This window comes from Penicillium alfredii, assembly GCF_028826965.1.
Source record: "Penicillium alfredii strain IBT 34128 chromosome Unknown utg000001l_segment0_segment0, whole genome shotgun sequence".
NCBI classification, from domain to species: domain Eukaryota; kingdom Fungi; phylum Ascomycota; class Eurotiomycetes; order Eurotiales; family Aspergillaceae; genus Penicillium; species Penicillium alfredii.
This window is the reverse complement of record NW_026622698.1, coordinates 1,013,998-1,029,657: the sequence shown is the minus strand read 5'-3', so window position 1 is coordinate 1,029,657 and position 15,660 is coordinate 1,013,998. Positions and strand designations below refer to the sequence as shown.

At 53.5% G+C, this 15,660-nt stretch overlaps 5 protein-coding genes across 5 annotated transcripts; 3 read left to right on the top strand and 2 right to left on the bottom strand.

Annotated features, from left to right (window-relative positions):
* Positions 1–492: 492 nt before the first annotated feature.
* On the bottom strand, positions 493–4,489 carry NUU61_000372 (Helicase-like DEXD box c2 type; the record flags this gene model as incomplete). Its single annotated transcript, XM_056650956.1, has 11 exons — positions 493–711; positions 907–1,105; positions 1,217–1,342; positions 1,749–2,317; positions 2,374–2,544; positions 2,604–3,263; positions 3,321–3,953; positions 4,014–4,177; positions 4,226–4,316; positions 4,366–4,370; positions 4,429–4,489. The coding sequence occupies 11 exons, from the start codon at positions 4,487–4,489 to the stop codon at positions 493–495; spliced, it is 2,898 nt and encodes a 965-aa protein (XP_056515806.1).
* An 887-nt stretch (positions 4,490–5,376) lies between these two features.
* Positions 5,377–7,771, top strand: NUU61_000371 (uncharacterized protein; the record flags this gene model as incomplete). Its single annotated transcript, XM_056650955.1, has 5 exons — positions 5,377–6,138; positions 6,197–6,316; positions 6,384–7,185; positions 7,233–7,693; positions 7,760–7,771. 5 exons carry the CDS (start codon positions 5,377–5,379, stop codon positions 7,769–7,771), a joined length of 2,157 nt encoding a protein of 718 aa, XP_056515805.1.
* A 424-nt stretch (positions 7,772–8,195) lies between these two features.
* NUU61_000370 (uncharacterized protein) lies at positions 8,196–9,268 on the top strand (the record flags this gene model as incomplete). Its single annotated transcript, XM_056650954.1, has 5 exons — positions 8,196–8,322; positions 8,443–8,483; positions 8,545–8,704; positions 8,763–9,172; positions 9,236–9,268. The coding sequence occupies 5 exons, from the start codon at positions 8,196–8,198 to the stop codon at positions 9,266–9,268; spliced, it is 771 nt and encodes a 256-aa protein (XP_056515804.1).
* Positions 9,269–9,744: 476 nt separating this feature from the next.
* NUU61_000369 (putative spindle poison sensitivity protein Scp3) lies at positions 9,745–11,526 on the top strand (the record flags this gene model as incomplete). Its single annotated transcript, XM_056650953.1, has 3 exons — positions 9,745–9,904; positions 9,988–10,109; positions 10,195–11,526. Coding segments are annotated over 3 exons (1,614 nt in total), but the record flags the coding sequence as incomplete, so codon positions are not given.
* An 810-nt stretch (positions 11,527–12,336) lies between these two features.
* On the bottom strand, positions 12,337–15,227 carry NUU61_000368 (putative RSC complex subunit (RSC1); the record flags this gene model as incomplete). Its single annotated transcript, XM_056650952.1, has 5 exons — positions 12,337–13,302; positions 13,395–14,645; positions 14,713–14,781; positions 14,853–15,015; positions 15,079–15,227. The coding sequence occupies 5 exons, from the start codon at positions 15,225–15,227 to the stop codon at positions 12,337–12,339; spliced, it is 2,598 nt and encodes an 865-aa protein (XP_056515802.1).
* Positions 15,228–15,660: the final 433 nt, after the last annotated feature.

Below are 15,660 nucleotides of genomic sequence, written 5' to 3'. Positions count from 1 at the left end.
CAGTCTGGGTTAGAATCCATACCAACTCGGACCTATTGAGATGTATATAGGTCCCGGCTTCTACAATCTACGTCAAGCATGCCGTGGACATTTGAATCTCTGCTGACTGTTGATGAACCCAGTTGTACAATCCCTTGTGGATTCTTAAGCCTCTGAATAGACGAGACTTGTTGCCAAGATGGCTTCCAAGGCGAACGACACAAACGGAACGGGAAACTTGTGAAAAAATCCTCCTTGTGGTATTTGTTTAACACAATGTGAAATCGTAAGGGCATTCGGAGGCCATGATATGCAGATTGCATACACAAAAACCCTTTTTCTCTTCGAGTGCCATGGCCGACTTTTCCGGCTCGTGGCCCTCTCCTTTTGAGTCCCGATCGTCCTCCTCGCGGGCAGAAAGACCTTGATGCTCTTATCACAAGACCGAACGCAGCCAGGGCTGCATTTGCCCCGATTCACCCGCCTTCTCCGAAAACACCATCAAAATAACGCTTATGCGACCAGCTCGACGACACCACCGGCATCCTTGATCTTCTGCTCAGCATCACGGCTGAAGTAGCGGGCACGGACGACGACGGGGACCTCGGGGAGGCGGCCCTTGCCCAAAACCTTGGAGTAGCCGAGGGGGAGGAGGTCGATGACGGGGGCAGTGTCGGTCTTCTTGCCGGTCAGGTAGGCCTCACGCTGCTCAGCGGGGACGAGGGACCACAGCTGTAGCGAGAACATCCTAGTCAGCCCAATCGATCCTTCCACAATAAAGCCATTTTGTCATATCCCATCGGCACTCGAATCTGCATGTAACTGCCCGTTTGATTCCCCTCTGTTTCTGATTTCTTTCTTTTCCTCTTTTTCCGGTACTCTCTTCGCTTCTGTAACGGGCCGACTCGTTCGGGTTGGAAAACGTACCTTGTCAAGGTTGACCGTGGGCTTCCAGAATTGCTGCTTGGTCTTGTGGAAGTACCGCATACCGACCTTACCGAAGTAACCGGGGTGGTACTTGTCGACGTTGGTGCGGTGGTGGTGCTGACCACCGGCCATACCGCGACCACCGGGGGTCTTGCGGTGCTTGCCGATACGACCGTAACCGGCGGACACATGGCCGCGGCTGGAAGAGTTAAATGTTAGTGAGATGTTGACAGGCAAGGAGATGGCCACGGCGGTTGCGCAAATCCAGATCAAAAAAAATGCGGTCGCAGATCAGGAGAGGGCGACTCACTGCTTCCTGGTCTGGGAGAAACGGGTAGGCATCTTGTCGGCGGTGGTGTTCTCGACAAGACCGGTCAGAGGGTTGGGCGATGAAAGTGCTATCCGTCTCAGATGTTGAAATCCGGGCTCGCGGAAGCTAGAGTGTGCGCTAACCCTTCGCTTGTCCCGTGACTAGGGTCCAGCCCTGAGCGCCGTGTCACGTGTATATACACCGCCAAAATCATTCTGCCACATTTTGTTAGCCTCAGGTTACCAGCCCTATCTACAGTAATTGCATTATAGTCAATACGTTCCGGATGTCTGTGTAGCACTATGTCTGGCCCAAAATCGACGAGGACTAGTTTCAAAATTCTTCATGGAGACAGTGCCTTTTTTCCCCCTTATTTCCATACTGCTTTGGAATACAGAACCATCATCTCTTGTCGGCAAAAAACTTGGACAACCGTTGCACGGTCATCTGGGCTGGCCGCTCCGACGGCGATGGGACCAAACTTCCGCGAATCCAGCCAGGTAACTTATTTTGAATGCGTGCCGATTCATACCGCCGGTCGATCATCAGGATAGCCGCGTAGTCACCCACATGTCGGATGGCTCGCCCAATGCATTGATTCACAGCCCGCATGCAGGAATTTTCGTAAAAGTCCCGACTCGCGGCTTTGGCAGTGGCTTTCCGGTCTGATTCTGATCCGGTACTCTGCCTGTAAATCTTGTCCTCAATATATTGCATCTTCGCCTGCCAGACAGCGCTGCGAATGTTGGGAAAAGGGAGACCAATGATCAGGACGCCCCGTCCTAATTGGTCTGAGAAGTTGATACCCTCAGACAACTTCCCTCCGACAACAGACAGAAGCAATGCACCGGTTCCTGTACCAACGGCATCGCTATACTCTTGAAGCAGCTCCTCCGTCGTGGTCACTGCTTCTCGCGATTCGTAGAGCATCTTCTTTTTCCGTTCGATCAGATTGAGAGTGGTTTGGCCGTTTCCATTTGGAATAGGCTTCTTCCACACACTCAACACATGGCTCAGATAATCATAGCTAGGGAAGAAGGCAACAACACCGTCCGGAATGACCTGGCAAAGAGTGGCTATCGTTCGTCCGAGGTCGGTGATCTAGATCGAGGCGATTAAAAAAGGAACACAGGACAACGGAATTCAAAGGGGATTACCATTTTTTCTGACGATCGAGCTTCATACGTAAAATCAAACTCGGAACCCAGAAATCCTCGGGTAAGCGACTGCGCAACGAGATTGGTGTGCGGAATAACGTGGCCATAGCTGAATGTGCCGAGTCGTTCTGTAGGCACATAGGAAAACAGATGGTGCACATAATCCGTCATCTATTGCGCATGTTAAAATCACCAGACGAGCAACACAAACAAGGGCCAAGGGAACCTACAGGGGACATTGTCCCTCCAGCCAGGATGACCGCTCTGGCGTCTTCGACGATTTCTCGAAAGTGGTTGGTCGGGTCCAAGAGCATGTATTTCAACAGCACATCGTCTTGATTCTTTTGATAGAACAGCCTTCCTTCTTCAGACGGGTTCATCAGGGGCAGAAGAAAGCCTTGGATATGGAATAGGACGGGCACCACCGTTTTGTCTTGGGCTCGATCCAGTTGCTGCGAAGATTCCACATACCCGTCAACTTTTCGAGCCAGCTTGCTTTCTTGTAAATATCGAGACAGCTTGTAGGGATTGATCTGGTCGACTCCTTTCCCCGCCATGAGGTCTGAAGATTGAACCGAGCCTTCTTGGGACCCTTTTTGCTGAGATATTGACTGGAGGTGGTCTGCAATCGAGCTCACCAGTCTGATCACCTGGGCGACGTAATTTCGGTTCTTCCCCTTTAGCCGTGTCTTAAACTTTCGTGCATACGTCGTTAACTGCGAGATCGCAGTCTGGAGTTGAGAAAGCGACACAGATACGGAGTGAATACCGGCGATTGCGTCCATGAGATTGTGAGCCTCGTCGATGATGACTACATGGTTTTTGACGGAGAGGTTGAGAGCCTCGCGAGCCGATCTTTGAAGAAGCAATGGATATGGGAGTGTCACAATCTATGCCAGATGGGGTTAGGATCCCGTAATCATGGCCAAATTCACACTGGGACTGACTTCGCTGTGTTTGATGACTGGCCGTGATGCATAGTAGGGACAGATTCCCAGCTTCTTCCCGACCTTACCAATGTCCTCAATGTCTTTGACTGTTGCCAAGGCATGGTCTCGGAATTGGAGAGCCAGGGCCTCGTCGTCCTTGGACGGAAGATAGGAACATTTCTTGTCAGCTGCCACGCCGGGCTGCTGCAAATCCAAGCATTTTTCGTTGATTGCAGTGCTGTTCTCCAAAGCCTGTACTTTGGGGTTAATGCACAAGTTTTTTCTAGATCCGAGAGAAAGGTGTTTGATGCGCTCCTCGAGCGTGGAAGGTTCGCTTTGGTCTTTGTCGAGATCGCTGGGGATGCTTGATGGGAACGTGACTCGCCGCAGTTCCCCGGCGAATTGACTCAACTGAGAATGTGTTCTGGAGCAATAGAAGATTTTGACTTCATCCTCTTCGCCATCCTCGTCGGGTTTCGCGGACACCTGGCCCTTGAACCGCTCCAGTAAAGCTAACGTGCTCGCAGACAAGCCATCGAAATTCCCGGAATCGCTCGGCTTCTTCCGGTCATCGGTCTCGCTGTCATAATCCTCAAGGACAAACTGAGCCTCGTCCTCGGGGTCGGATTGAGCTGCTGGCTCATCCACTCGCTAACTCAAGAGAGGCTCGTCGGTCTGCATCCACCAATTTCCCAGGGGAGATTCTCTCACCTGCCGTTTGCGAGGTCGCTCCACTATTTCCCGAGCCTTCAGACGATCCTCCTCTTCCCGAATCCTTGCCAGTCGCACTTCCAATTCCCGACGGTTTTCGGTGAGTGCGCGGCGAGATTCCTTTTTCGCGAATTCTACCATCCACTCCGGTTCACCGTCATCACCTGAAAGATATTAGACAGATGAGGTGAGAGAAACATTGATGATCCTACATTTTGTATGATCAAGGGTCTCTTGGAAGGCCTTGCGCTTGTGATCCCGAAGCCAAGTCAGAGAGCCACAGATCAAGCTGAGTGATTTTCCCTGGGTGGCTTAGCAGACCACATCTACCCCTACAAAACAACCCACTCACGGTACCTGTACGGAGGTCAGATTGCAGCCATGACCACTGGACGGAACATCTATGGATGCTTACCAGTGGGGGACTCAAATACGCCGACTTTCCCATCCTCTAGACAGGCATACAGAGCCTGCATAAACTGAAGTTGGATATCATACGGAATGTATGGATGATGGAACTGTTCCATGGCCACAAAAGTGGAGAGATAAACAGAGAGCTGATTTGCAGTGACTCGGATATGTTTGTGGAAAAGACGCGGAAGGAGTTTGGCGCGAGATATAAATAAAAAAGAGAAAAGAGAAAAGGCGTGGAGCTCATCCATGGATATCCACCTGGGCATGAATAAGGCTTCCCAGGGGGCTTGTTACTGACCAGTCCTGGTATACATACAGTACAATATATATACAATACCGTACATGATGTATACACTGTAAGTAAACAAGCATTCCACTCGTTTTGATCCGAACTTTGTGTATGCCTTGCCCTTTTTTTTGTTGTTATTTTCCTTTGATCTTGATATCTTCTTAGATCTCTCTGTAATATGGATGTATGATGATTTTTCTCATTTTTTGGTGCCTGGAGGTGGGCCCCCATTTATAGCAATTTAGCCCAAGTGGGCTGTGGTTCAGTGCCTCCTTGGCGTTGCTCTTCCCATCTCTCTCTCTCTGCCTGATGACGGAGTTTGTGTTTCGTTTTTCTCCCTTCTCACCCCTCACCCCTCTTCTTATTCTTAATCCCTTCCCTCTATTCCTCTCTATATCTTTATCTCTTTCTCCCCCAACCCCCCCCCCCTCTCTCTCCCCAATGCTTCCAGTATCCAAGAGATCTGGTGCCGCTTTCTTCCGCTTGTAGAGAGATATCTTCCTAAGGCCCCCGGAACATGAACCGACCGCAGGGCCGTGGTCAGCCACGGGTGGGTGCGACATGGTATCCAGGGGGGCAGGATGACTTTTACATGCCAGAGGTCATCTCCCCCTCCCCCCAAAGGTGTGATTACACCACCCACGCACTCCGGATGTCAACATGCCCAAGCTACGAGTACTGATCCATCCGGGTAGAGTCATGCCCGAAGTCCCCGAAAATATGCAGGACAATATTGCCCAGATGGAACACCACGCTCGCGACCCTCGCCGGCAGCAACCCCCGCCCCAGTACCCGCGCGCGCAGTTCCCGGAGCGAACCTCCTCCGCGATGCAAGGCCCACCGCAACACACCCAGGCCCACGACCCCAGCGCCTACGCGCAATCCGCAACTTATGACAGCATGGACCACCCGAACTTCTCGCCATTTCCCGTGTTACGGAACCCGCCGCCCAATGTTCCGCCGACCGACGAGCAGAGAGAGGCCAGTCTGGAGCGCGCCCGAATGGCGGTGTTGTCGACCACGGATCCCGAAATGCAATTGGCGTGGGCTCAGGATGCCCTGGCCTATGTTGAGGTGGCCGCCCAGAACGAAGCCCGTCTGGGGTTGACACAACCCCCGCGCCCCCAGACACCGCAGGTGGAACGGCAGTTGAGAGTCGATGCGTTGAACATTGTCAACTTCCTGGCTGACCAGCACCATCCCAAGGCTGAATTCATCAAGGGCATGTGGCTCGAATTCGGTAAATTTGGGTTCCGCGTTGATCGAAAAGAGGCATTCCGATGCTACTCACGGGCTACCGAGAAGGGCTTCGCGCGCGCAGAGTACCGCATGGGAATGCAGTTTGAGAGTTCGGGCGAACCGGAGAAGGCAATCAAACATTACGAACGTGGCGTGAAGATGTCAGATTCCGCCTCATACTATGTAAGCTCCCTGGGAGACTATCCGGTACCTGAATTGAAGACCTAATGTATTGCTATAGCGCCTGGGAATGATGATTCTCCTTGGCCAGCATGGTCAGCGTCAGGACTTCCAGAAGGGGCTGGATTATATTCGACTGGCGGCGCAGTCCTGCGATCAGAACGCGCCCCAGGGTGCCTATGTAAGCTCCGCCCCCCCCCCCCCTTCCGCATCAGAATTTCACCTGTTCTAACTCGGAAAATCGCTAGGTCTACGGTATGCTTTTGGCGCGCGAGCTCCCTCAAGTAAGCGTCCCAGAGGCCTTCATGCCTCCGGATCTCAACATGGCGCGAGTCAATATTGAGAAGGCTGCGTACCACGGTTTCGCCAAATCCCAGGTCAAAATGGGTGCTGCATATGAACTCGGCCAGCTGGGTTGCGATTTCAACCCCGCCCTGTCTTTGCACTACAATGCGCTGGCAGCTCGCCAGGGGGAGCCGGAGGCGGAGATGGCCATCAGCAAGTGGTTCCTCTGTGGACATGAAGGCGTTTTTGAGAAGAACGATGAGTTGGCGTTTACTTATGCACAACGCGCGGCTCAAAGTGGCCTGCCAACAGCCGAATTTGCTTTGGGGTACTTCTACGAAGTTGGCATCTTCGTGGCGGTGGATATCAAGGAAGCCCGAAGTTGGTACGCCAAGGCTGCGGCGAGCGGGAACAAGGACGCGACTGGTCGGATCGATAGCATCTCGCGTTCAAAGACTCTATCCAGGAAAGACCACGAGAAAGTGGCAATTGCCCGGATCAGGTCGCGGTATGGATCGCACCAGCGAGGAGCATCCCTGGAGGCGACTCCAGAAAATATCGAAATGCCAGACCCGTCACGGATGACCTTGTCCGACAATCCCCCGTCCGCAGCGCCCTACCCTGATCGTCCCAACTCTCGCCCCCGGCCTCCGGGCCATCCCAGCTACCAGATGCCAGATCCCCGTCCAAGCTCTGCGTTTGGAGTCAACCCGAACCTTCGCTCCAATGGGCCGCCGGGCTACGGTGGCCCCCCGCCTCTATCTGGTATGCGCACCGCTTCTTATGGACCAGGGACCATGAATTATCGCCAGCCCAGTTCTGGAACGCCGATCAGCGCGCCTGCTGGGCCAACCAGCCCCCAGGCCGCAAATATGATCAGTCCCTCGGGGACGCCTCGACTCGACATTGGTTATTCTGCACCGGTGCCACCCCCTGGTATGGACCGACGCCGTCCCGGACGATTGGACGCGGCGCCTCCGGATCGGAAGCCTGTCAGAACTCCTGTACCGGGCCCCGGTGGACCGTTACCTTCCCCCGTCCCTCAGCATCTCCTCGCCCGCCGGGCTCTCCTTCGTTCCCTCCGCGGATGGAATCCCGGCAGCCCTCGAGAGGTTCGGCGTCCTCCACACCTCAGCCGTCGACAGCTTCGTCGACCCCCTCGGCACCCAAACCTGGACAGCCGCCGAAGCCCAGTAGTCAGGGCTTGCCAGGTAAAGGACCCAAGACCTTCGAAGAGATGGGAGTGCCCAGTGCCAAGAATGACAGTGATTGCGTAAGTATCCCGAAGAAACCTGGCCTTTTTTTTTTTTTTCATGAAGCTGACTCGCGGAACTCGCAGATTGTGATGTGATACCCTTGGATTCCATTTGCGGTGTCTTGTTCTTTTTTTTTTTTCTTCATTCATCGCTTCGCTAATTGATGCTGGGCGGTTGATTATTCTTATTTCTTTTTCACCTTACTCTCCTTTAATCCCGGCATTTCACACCAAAAAATCGTGTCGCCGTTCCGGGAGGCGAATGGATGCCACGTCCTTCTGCTTCCACATAGTTGCATTGACGCCCAGGATATGATGCTTGCCTTGGGTCTTTGGACATATGGTTTGGTTTGCGATTGCGATATTTAGATCTCTGGCGTAATCTTGATGAATTGCCAATGTATTTCCACGAGTAGAACACCTTGCGTGTTTTCTGGTGCCTCCAGTTCCTCTCCAATTTTCCAGTTCCCATTCTCATCCATCTTAATTTCATCAACGCTGCGAAGAATCACCCACCATCATGGCGCCTCGTAAAGGAAAGAGTGATGCCCCAGCTGCAACTGATGGTGAGTACGAACAACTACGTTCTCCTAAGGCCGGCAAGGCTTACGCTGAACCAGACGCTAGGTTCGTCCTTGACTACCTTCGTGAGTATCTCCCCAAACCCGGCCAATCTTCGAGGCCGAACTAACGTGGGTTGCATTGGCAGGAAAACAAAAGTGCGCTGGCCTCTAGATTCTTGACATGCTCCTGATGCTGACCCAAAGCACTGGATGACCCAGTCGCCCTTATTCGGTATGCTCTCCAGGTCTGCCAACGTTGGACAGTGAATGACACCCGGGGCTGGGCTGACATTCTCTCTCTAACAGGCCATTGAAGTCTCGGCAAATCTACACAATAAGGTCTCCAAAGGTGGGTACTACTTCATGGGGCTATCGCCGCTTCGCACTCACAGGTTGCCTGCAGCCCAAGCAGCCAAGCTCCTGCAAAAGCTGCATCAGGAGGGGGAGGTTGAAGGGCGTATTTCAGGTAGGCCACGATGATCGGAATGCATGATGATCTATTAAAATTCGTTCAATGTATCCAGGCAAACAGACCGTTTACCACGCGCTTCAAGATGCCTCTGACACGGCGACTCCTGAGGCCATTGCTATTCTGAACCAAGATATCGAAAGCTTTCGGGGTCAACTTGACAATCTCAGAGCAAACGAGAAACAGTCCCGGGCTGCTCTGACAGCCCTCGTCACAAAGCCGCGACTCTCGGATCTTCGACAGGACATCAGCCGGCTCAAGGACGAGCGAGAGACTCTCCAAGGTCGTGTTGCGACATCCGCCAGTAGTGAACCAATTCCCATTACTCCAGTAGAGAGATCCCATCTTGAAACGGCGTGGAAGAAATGGCAGCGACATGCCACGATCCGTCGTCGCATCTGTCGCGACCTATGGGCGAGATGCTCTGAGGTACTTCCCGAAGACATGACTGCGTCGGAGCTATGGGTGAGCCATCTCTTAGTTCTCCTGGGTTCATTTACTTCTTTGTTCAGACTCTGACGAGGTCAGGAATCGCTGGGCCTCGAAGGGAAGCCCCAATAAGAAATGATCAGGGCCCTACGACGATGATCCCCTCGTCTCCACTCGGTCACATCATTCGACTCGCGTGATTTGCGGCTCGGGCTGGGTGGAGCTGCAGCTCGACGGGGCTGATGATCACGAACAGCTCAGCAGCATTGTGCCCTGACGCAACTGCATGGAGGGATGATCGGAGACCAGGGGATATTGTGTGGAATGAAGGCAACCTGGAAGGCGAACCAGAAGGGATCAGATGAACGGGGTCATGTTCTGGCATAGTCATGGGATGTGAGACCTCAATGCAAATGGTGGTATTTGTTATTTTCTTTGCTTTTTTTTTTCTCTTCTTTCTCCTTCTTCTGACTTTTTCTTTTGCTTTTCCATGTATTTTTCAGACGATGAATGTCTACTCTGATGTCTGAGGTGCTCGTAGACGAGGGCGTTACGTGGTTCGATGTCTGACCGCCCGCCATCATTTTCCCCTCTCCAATCTCCATAGACCCCTCCACCTTTATCTCTCTTCCTGCCTCTTCGTCTATCATCCAGAGATGAGAGGGCGTGCACCTCTTCCGGTGCCTTTGGGCCCTGTCCAGAATGGACATTCTCGCAATCACTCGGGCCTCGACATGGCCCGCAGTCCTCCCAACCAGAGCAACAAGAGTATGGCTGAATTCTTCATTTCGAGCCCATGCCTACCAACGAGGCGACACTGCTAATCGGATGGACTTGGAATCGTTCCACAGATACTAAACATGTTCCTTGCAAATTCTTCCGGCAGGGTGCCTGTCAAGCAGGCCCCGCTTGTCCTTTTCTACACTCCACCGATGCCGCCGTGGATTATGCCCCCTGCAAATATTTCACTAAGGTATGAGACTCGGTTGTTTCTTGAGTCGCATGGTCGCCGGAAGGACGCGGGAATTGACAAACGCCTTTCTTTCGCTTTGATCTAGGGAAATTGCAAGTTCGGCACCAAGTGCGCACTGGCGCACATCCTACCCGATGGACGGAGAGTCAACCGACCAAGTGGAGGCATGGGTGTGGGCGGCAGCCACCTCAACCTAGGGGGTCGGGTCAATCCGCAAGCCTATGTCAACCAGGACTCGGCCTTGACCAATTCTGTTCTCTCTCAGCAGCGCATGAATGGCCACGAACCTCGATATGCCCCGCAACTCCCCCCGCAGGAGGAGTTTGCCGGCTTGCATGGGCAGCAACAACCCTACGATGCAATTCCCACCATTGATGCGGGCTTGGCCTCCGATGCTGGCTCGAAGTATGGATCGCCAGCAGACGAAGTGCGATTCCCCATGTCGCCGAATCACCACCACCTAACTGCCCTCGATGCCCCGCTCCCCGCATCATTTGACAGTCAGGGCATCTCCCACGCTGCCCGCTATGGGCCGGTTGCTGCTTCGATGCCATCCAAGTTCGGCCTGGAACTGTCCCCGCCAGTTCAGAGGCCGGGCCCACCGGACGCATTTCGGAACCTACGCGATGTGGGCTATGGCTCCGAGCTGCGGAAGCCCCTCTCCAACATCGGATCGTCGCCTCCTGTCGCCCCCGAGGACCCAATCGGGCCTCGATTTCTGCACTCTCAACGCCCTGTTAAGCCGCGCATGCTCTCTGCCAGCGTTCCCCGACCCACGGCTCTGGACGATTGGGATGAGAGTAATTTCCCCATGGAGGAGGACTATCTACCAGTCAATCTACACGACGATGTCTTGACGCCGCAGGAAAAATTGCGCCGGCTCTCTCGGACGGATCATGACTTGAGTTCCAGCCATCGCGACATTAGCGGTCTTGGGATGACGAGCACCAGTTTCTCCAAAAACGGGTCCCCGCTGGCCTCCAGCCCGTCCCGATTTGGGGCTTTGTTTGCCAAACAACGCCAGAAGAAGGAAGAGGATGGCCATGGCTCCTCGTACCCGCACATCGGATCACCCCTGCGCGAGTCGTCCTTGAACCCAATGGCCAGCCCCAGCTTGGGCCCGATCGGCAGCCGGGCGTCCCACGACGGATCACCGTTTGTCTCCAGCCCTGGCCGGCAGTCCTCGATGTCGATGATCTCTGAACAACTCAGTGGCATGTCCCTTCATCCCGGATCCGCCCGTCACTCCTCGGCGGGTCCTAACAGCCGCTTGGATCGAACCATCTCTTCTCCGGTCACTAGCAGAATTGAGGAAGAAGAGCAAAGTGACCTGGTCTTTTCTATGGAGGAAGAGGAAGGTAACAAACGGAACAGTGCATCCTGGAGCGAAGATAAAGAAAGATCGAGCGACGCCTAAGTGCCCCATTTTTTTCACGATCACGACACGAGGTCGAGTTGATGTCCCAGAATTTGGAGACATCATGATCTCAACCAAGCAGAGATGAAAACCAAAACGAAAAAAGGTCACTGGAGTTTATTTGGACACAACGGCATACAAAGCGTCAAAACAAAAGATCATCGGAATTCAAAAGTGCATGAGGCCCTCCGGTTCCACTCCGATATCCCCGTTCGATGGGATGACTCGACGACTCAGGGGAAAAAGCACATCCAAAGACTCCAACCACGCCTGTATAGACTTCACAGTGTGTTCTAGGATTTTTCCTTTCTTTTTCCTTTCTATCTGCCATCATTTAGATCCGTCGCCTCATTTACGGGGATTCTTCAGGTCCAAGACTCCTCCATCTACTGTATTAATGCGGTTTGCCTTCTTCGTGTTTATTTCTTTCGTTCCTTGTTCCCTTGTCCATGAGTCAACGATTTGGTTTTTGGTGTTTTACTGGTTCATTTTCTTTGTCTCTCCCTTCTTCTGTCCTTGGAGACTATTTATTCCAGGACTCCAGTCATGTACAAATTGGAGATGTGCAAATACACCGCAGTTCATCGGTTTTGTTTTGAGATGCTTCGTAGGCAATTCTCGGAATTAACTCTCCTACCCCCTAGTCGTACATCTGTCCGATACTCCTCGGTTTCCCAGAGCCCGTTACCCAGAAGACGCCTCAAAGATTGCGCCTGTCGTTGATCCAGCTAGAGAAAGACAAAGAAAAAAAAACAAACAAACAAACAAATAAGGATACAAGAACCCAGCATCGATCCCCTAGCTTTGCGGCTAGATGTCACCCAGGTACATGGCACTGCTCTTCAGATCCACAAACTCATCTCCTGTGGATTGAGCCTGAATCCGCGAGATTTGTCCCTGGACCAAACGATCCGCCTGAACCCGGCGTTCCTGGGTCTTGATATCCGCATTCCTGACCTTGTCCGCCTGGTCGTGGTACAATGCCCGGTACAACTGATCTGTGCCGTCAACGATTTGGTGCACCATTGCCTCCACCGCCTTGCCGGCGAGGGCTTCAACTCGACTGGCAAGAGCCGTCTCTTCATCTGCGCGCCGGCGCTTGGCGGCGTCTTCCCGATCTTTCCTGTCCTCGGCCACTTTTCGCTTCCGCTCCTCAACCTTCTTCTGGCGTTCCTCTTTGGTCGCCAGATACTTGAGAGAATGGCCCAGCTTCTGCTGGGTCGCAGGGATAATGTCCAACGGCGGGGCAGAGAAGAAAAGAACACGACCTCGGTCATCGCAGTGGAACTGGTCTCGGACATCTGCGGGGATCGTCGCGTTGGCTGCATCGCTGAGATGGAAGACTTCAACCGTACGGGGCGCATTGGGGTTGTACGCTGGCTGTGAAGCATTCAGGCGGTTCGTGGAGTACGGGGCGTATGGTGATGGCTGCGCTGCCGAATACGCTGGCGAGGCCTGGTACGCACCAACCGGCGTCTGCGGTGCGAAGTTGCTCGGACGGCGCGGGAGGGAAGCTTGATACATCTGCGCCGAGGCCATTTGAGACTGGAAAGCCGGCGATGGAACGGGTGCCGGTGACGTCTGAGCAGCCACTGGTGCCACGGGCGAGCGAGCCTGCAATGGGGGGACTCCCGGTGCAGCAGCACTGCCCGGGCTGCCCATGCCGGGACGTGGAAGTACTTGGCCCATGGATTGGCGCGGCGCGGCAGATGCAATAGTGGGCTGGGGCAACGAGGGAGGGGGCGGGGATGGAGTGGGCTCTGGCGGAGGAGACTCCTGTATATTGAGGGTGAGTTTTTGTTTTTGTTTTTGTTTTTTTTTTTTTTTTTCTCTTTCGAGGTTGCTGCTTGGAGGCTTTCAGTACTTACGTTCTCATCTCGCGGGCGACGATGCACCGCGCCCACCACCGGCGGCGCATTTTCTGCTCCCCAAGTTGGCTTGGGTAGGTCATCAGTCTCCTTGGCATCCTCCTTGAGGAGGTGCTTGATCGGGCTGGGGACTTTCTTGATCTTGCGAGCCACATCGAAGAGGTCCATCTCATAATCCTTCTCTCGCACCTCGTCCGGGAGGCAGCTGGCCCATGTCTTGATCTTGTTCAGCTTGTGTTTCTCTTCGTTGTAACGCGCCTCGCAGACATAGATCTCCTTTTCTGGTGCCAGATCTCTGGGGCGACCTCGGCTGTAGCGGGTGAAGAACATGACAAAGCAACGGTCAACGATTTCGTCGATCCGATGGTCTCGATATTGCCCGGTTTTAACGACTTCGTTGGGATAGAAGTGCTTCTCGAAGTGATGGACCGTCTGCTCGGGGCGGTAGTACCAGCAGGCGTTGACCCATTTCTCTCCCTCGGAGTCCTGCCAGGTCCGATAAATCTGCGCGACGATAGGCTTGGTCACGTCATTGGGGTTTTGGATATGAACCCAGTCCCCGACCTTCCACAGCTCGCCCCGGTGCAATATCCCATCCGGCAGCGGGAAACGGCCATCTTCCATCAGATATTCGCTGTCGGGTTTCTTCTTCTCTTGCTCTGCCAGCTTCCGCGATTCATTTTGCAGGTCAACGGCATCCTTGTAGATCTGACTGTCCGACTGATTGTAAGTCTTGGCGTTTTCGAACATGAGATCGAGGTCTCGCATGAAGTGGTCAACCGAGTTGTACTTCTTGCGCTTAGACTTGCGCTTGATGATGTCAATGGCGATCGGCTCCTTGATCTCCATGTAGTAGTCTGGATAAGCTGATTTATCGGGGAGCCTTTCAAAGTGGGTAATTTTTAAATGACCTCCGGGTCCTTTGAACTTCCGGATGCCCTTCAGAATCGTCTTGATGCGCGTTTCCATGGGGGTGTCCACGCGCGGAGGCCGACCTCGTTTCTTCCGAAGGTCCGGCTCTTGCTTCGCAGCCATGCCCCGCTTGAAACCCGGTTTAGGGCCAGGCTTCTTCCTCCGCCGACCCTCATCCTCCGAATCCTCTTCTTCATCTTCATCTTCCTCCTCCTCTTCCTCCTCTTCATCGGGCAGGGGATCGGCCTCTGGAATCTCTCCTAGGTCGGGAAGCTCAGCCTGTTCGGCAGAGATCACCCCCCGATCGGCCAGGTTCTTGAACTCGGCAATGAAAACATCCTGTTGAGCGCAAAAGGTGGTCAGTGGCTATTGACCAGGCTGAGGTGAGTCCTGGTTGTCCGCGTACCTTGATGACGAGCGCATCCTCGTAGGCTTGCGACCTGGGTCTGTTGTATGTCTGCGCGTTGTGCCAAATCTAGCATCCCATCGAGGATTCAGTCAGCACTGTGCGACAAGGCAGAGTAATGAGAGCATTAGTTCACGTACCAAGGCACAGTCGCGGATAAAGTCCGCAAACTGCTTGTATTCTCGCTTGTTGATTCTTTGTTTCAAGATACTGAGCGCCATTGGCTCCTTGATAATGTCATAGTAGTCCGGAACGTTGCGCTTATTGACACTACGATGGAACAATCGCGACGGGTCGTGGCCACTGCGAAGGCGTGTAAGAGGTTAGAAGCAACCAGCTTGCATGGCTTCCGAAGACGAAACTCACTCTTCTTCCCGAAAATCGTAAATTACCATCACCACGTCCATCATCGCCTTCCATTGCGCGTCGGTGATTGCGCCTCCCGCGCCATCATCCTCGATGGAGTTCACGGGTTCCTCAGGCGGGGGTTGCGAATCGCGCTCGGATGGCTCCATGCCGGCGACCGCAGCCACACGTGAGACTGCAACGAGACAATACAAGAGCCAGGGGCAAGCCGAAGAGACAATCGATAGACTTGCAACCGAATGGTCGTAGGGAGCCTTGGAGGGTTGGAACTCGAGAATGTTTGAAGATGACCAAAATCCTTAGTCATCCGTCGATACCAGCTGGCAGTACGGTACGGTAATAATACACCGGTTGCTGTGGACGAAATGTACAATTGGACCTTTCCAGGTGAACTACAGCGAGATATCCCTTCCAAGTCTTTCGCTGGAGCTATTCAATTTGAGTGGGAGCTGTGTCTTGATAATTCAGGCCTTTCCTGTGGGTTTCCAACCATCTCGATCTCGGCTTGGGCGGTAGTATCTATAATCGTCGTCAGGTATACACTTCTGGTTGTAGTCATGTCAAGAATGCACCAAACCTGGC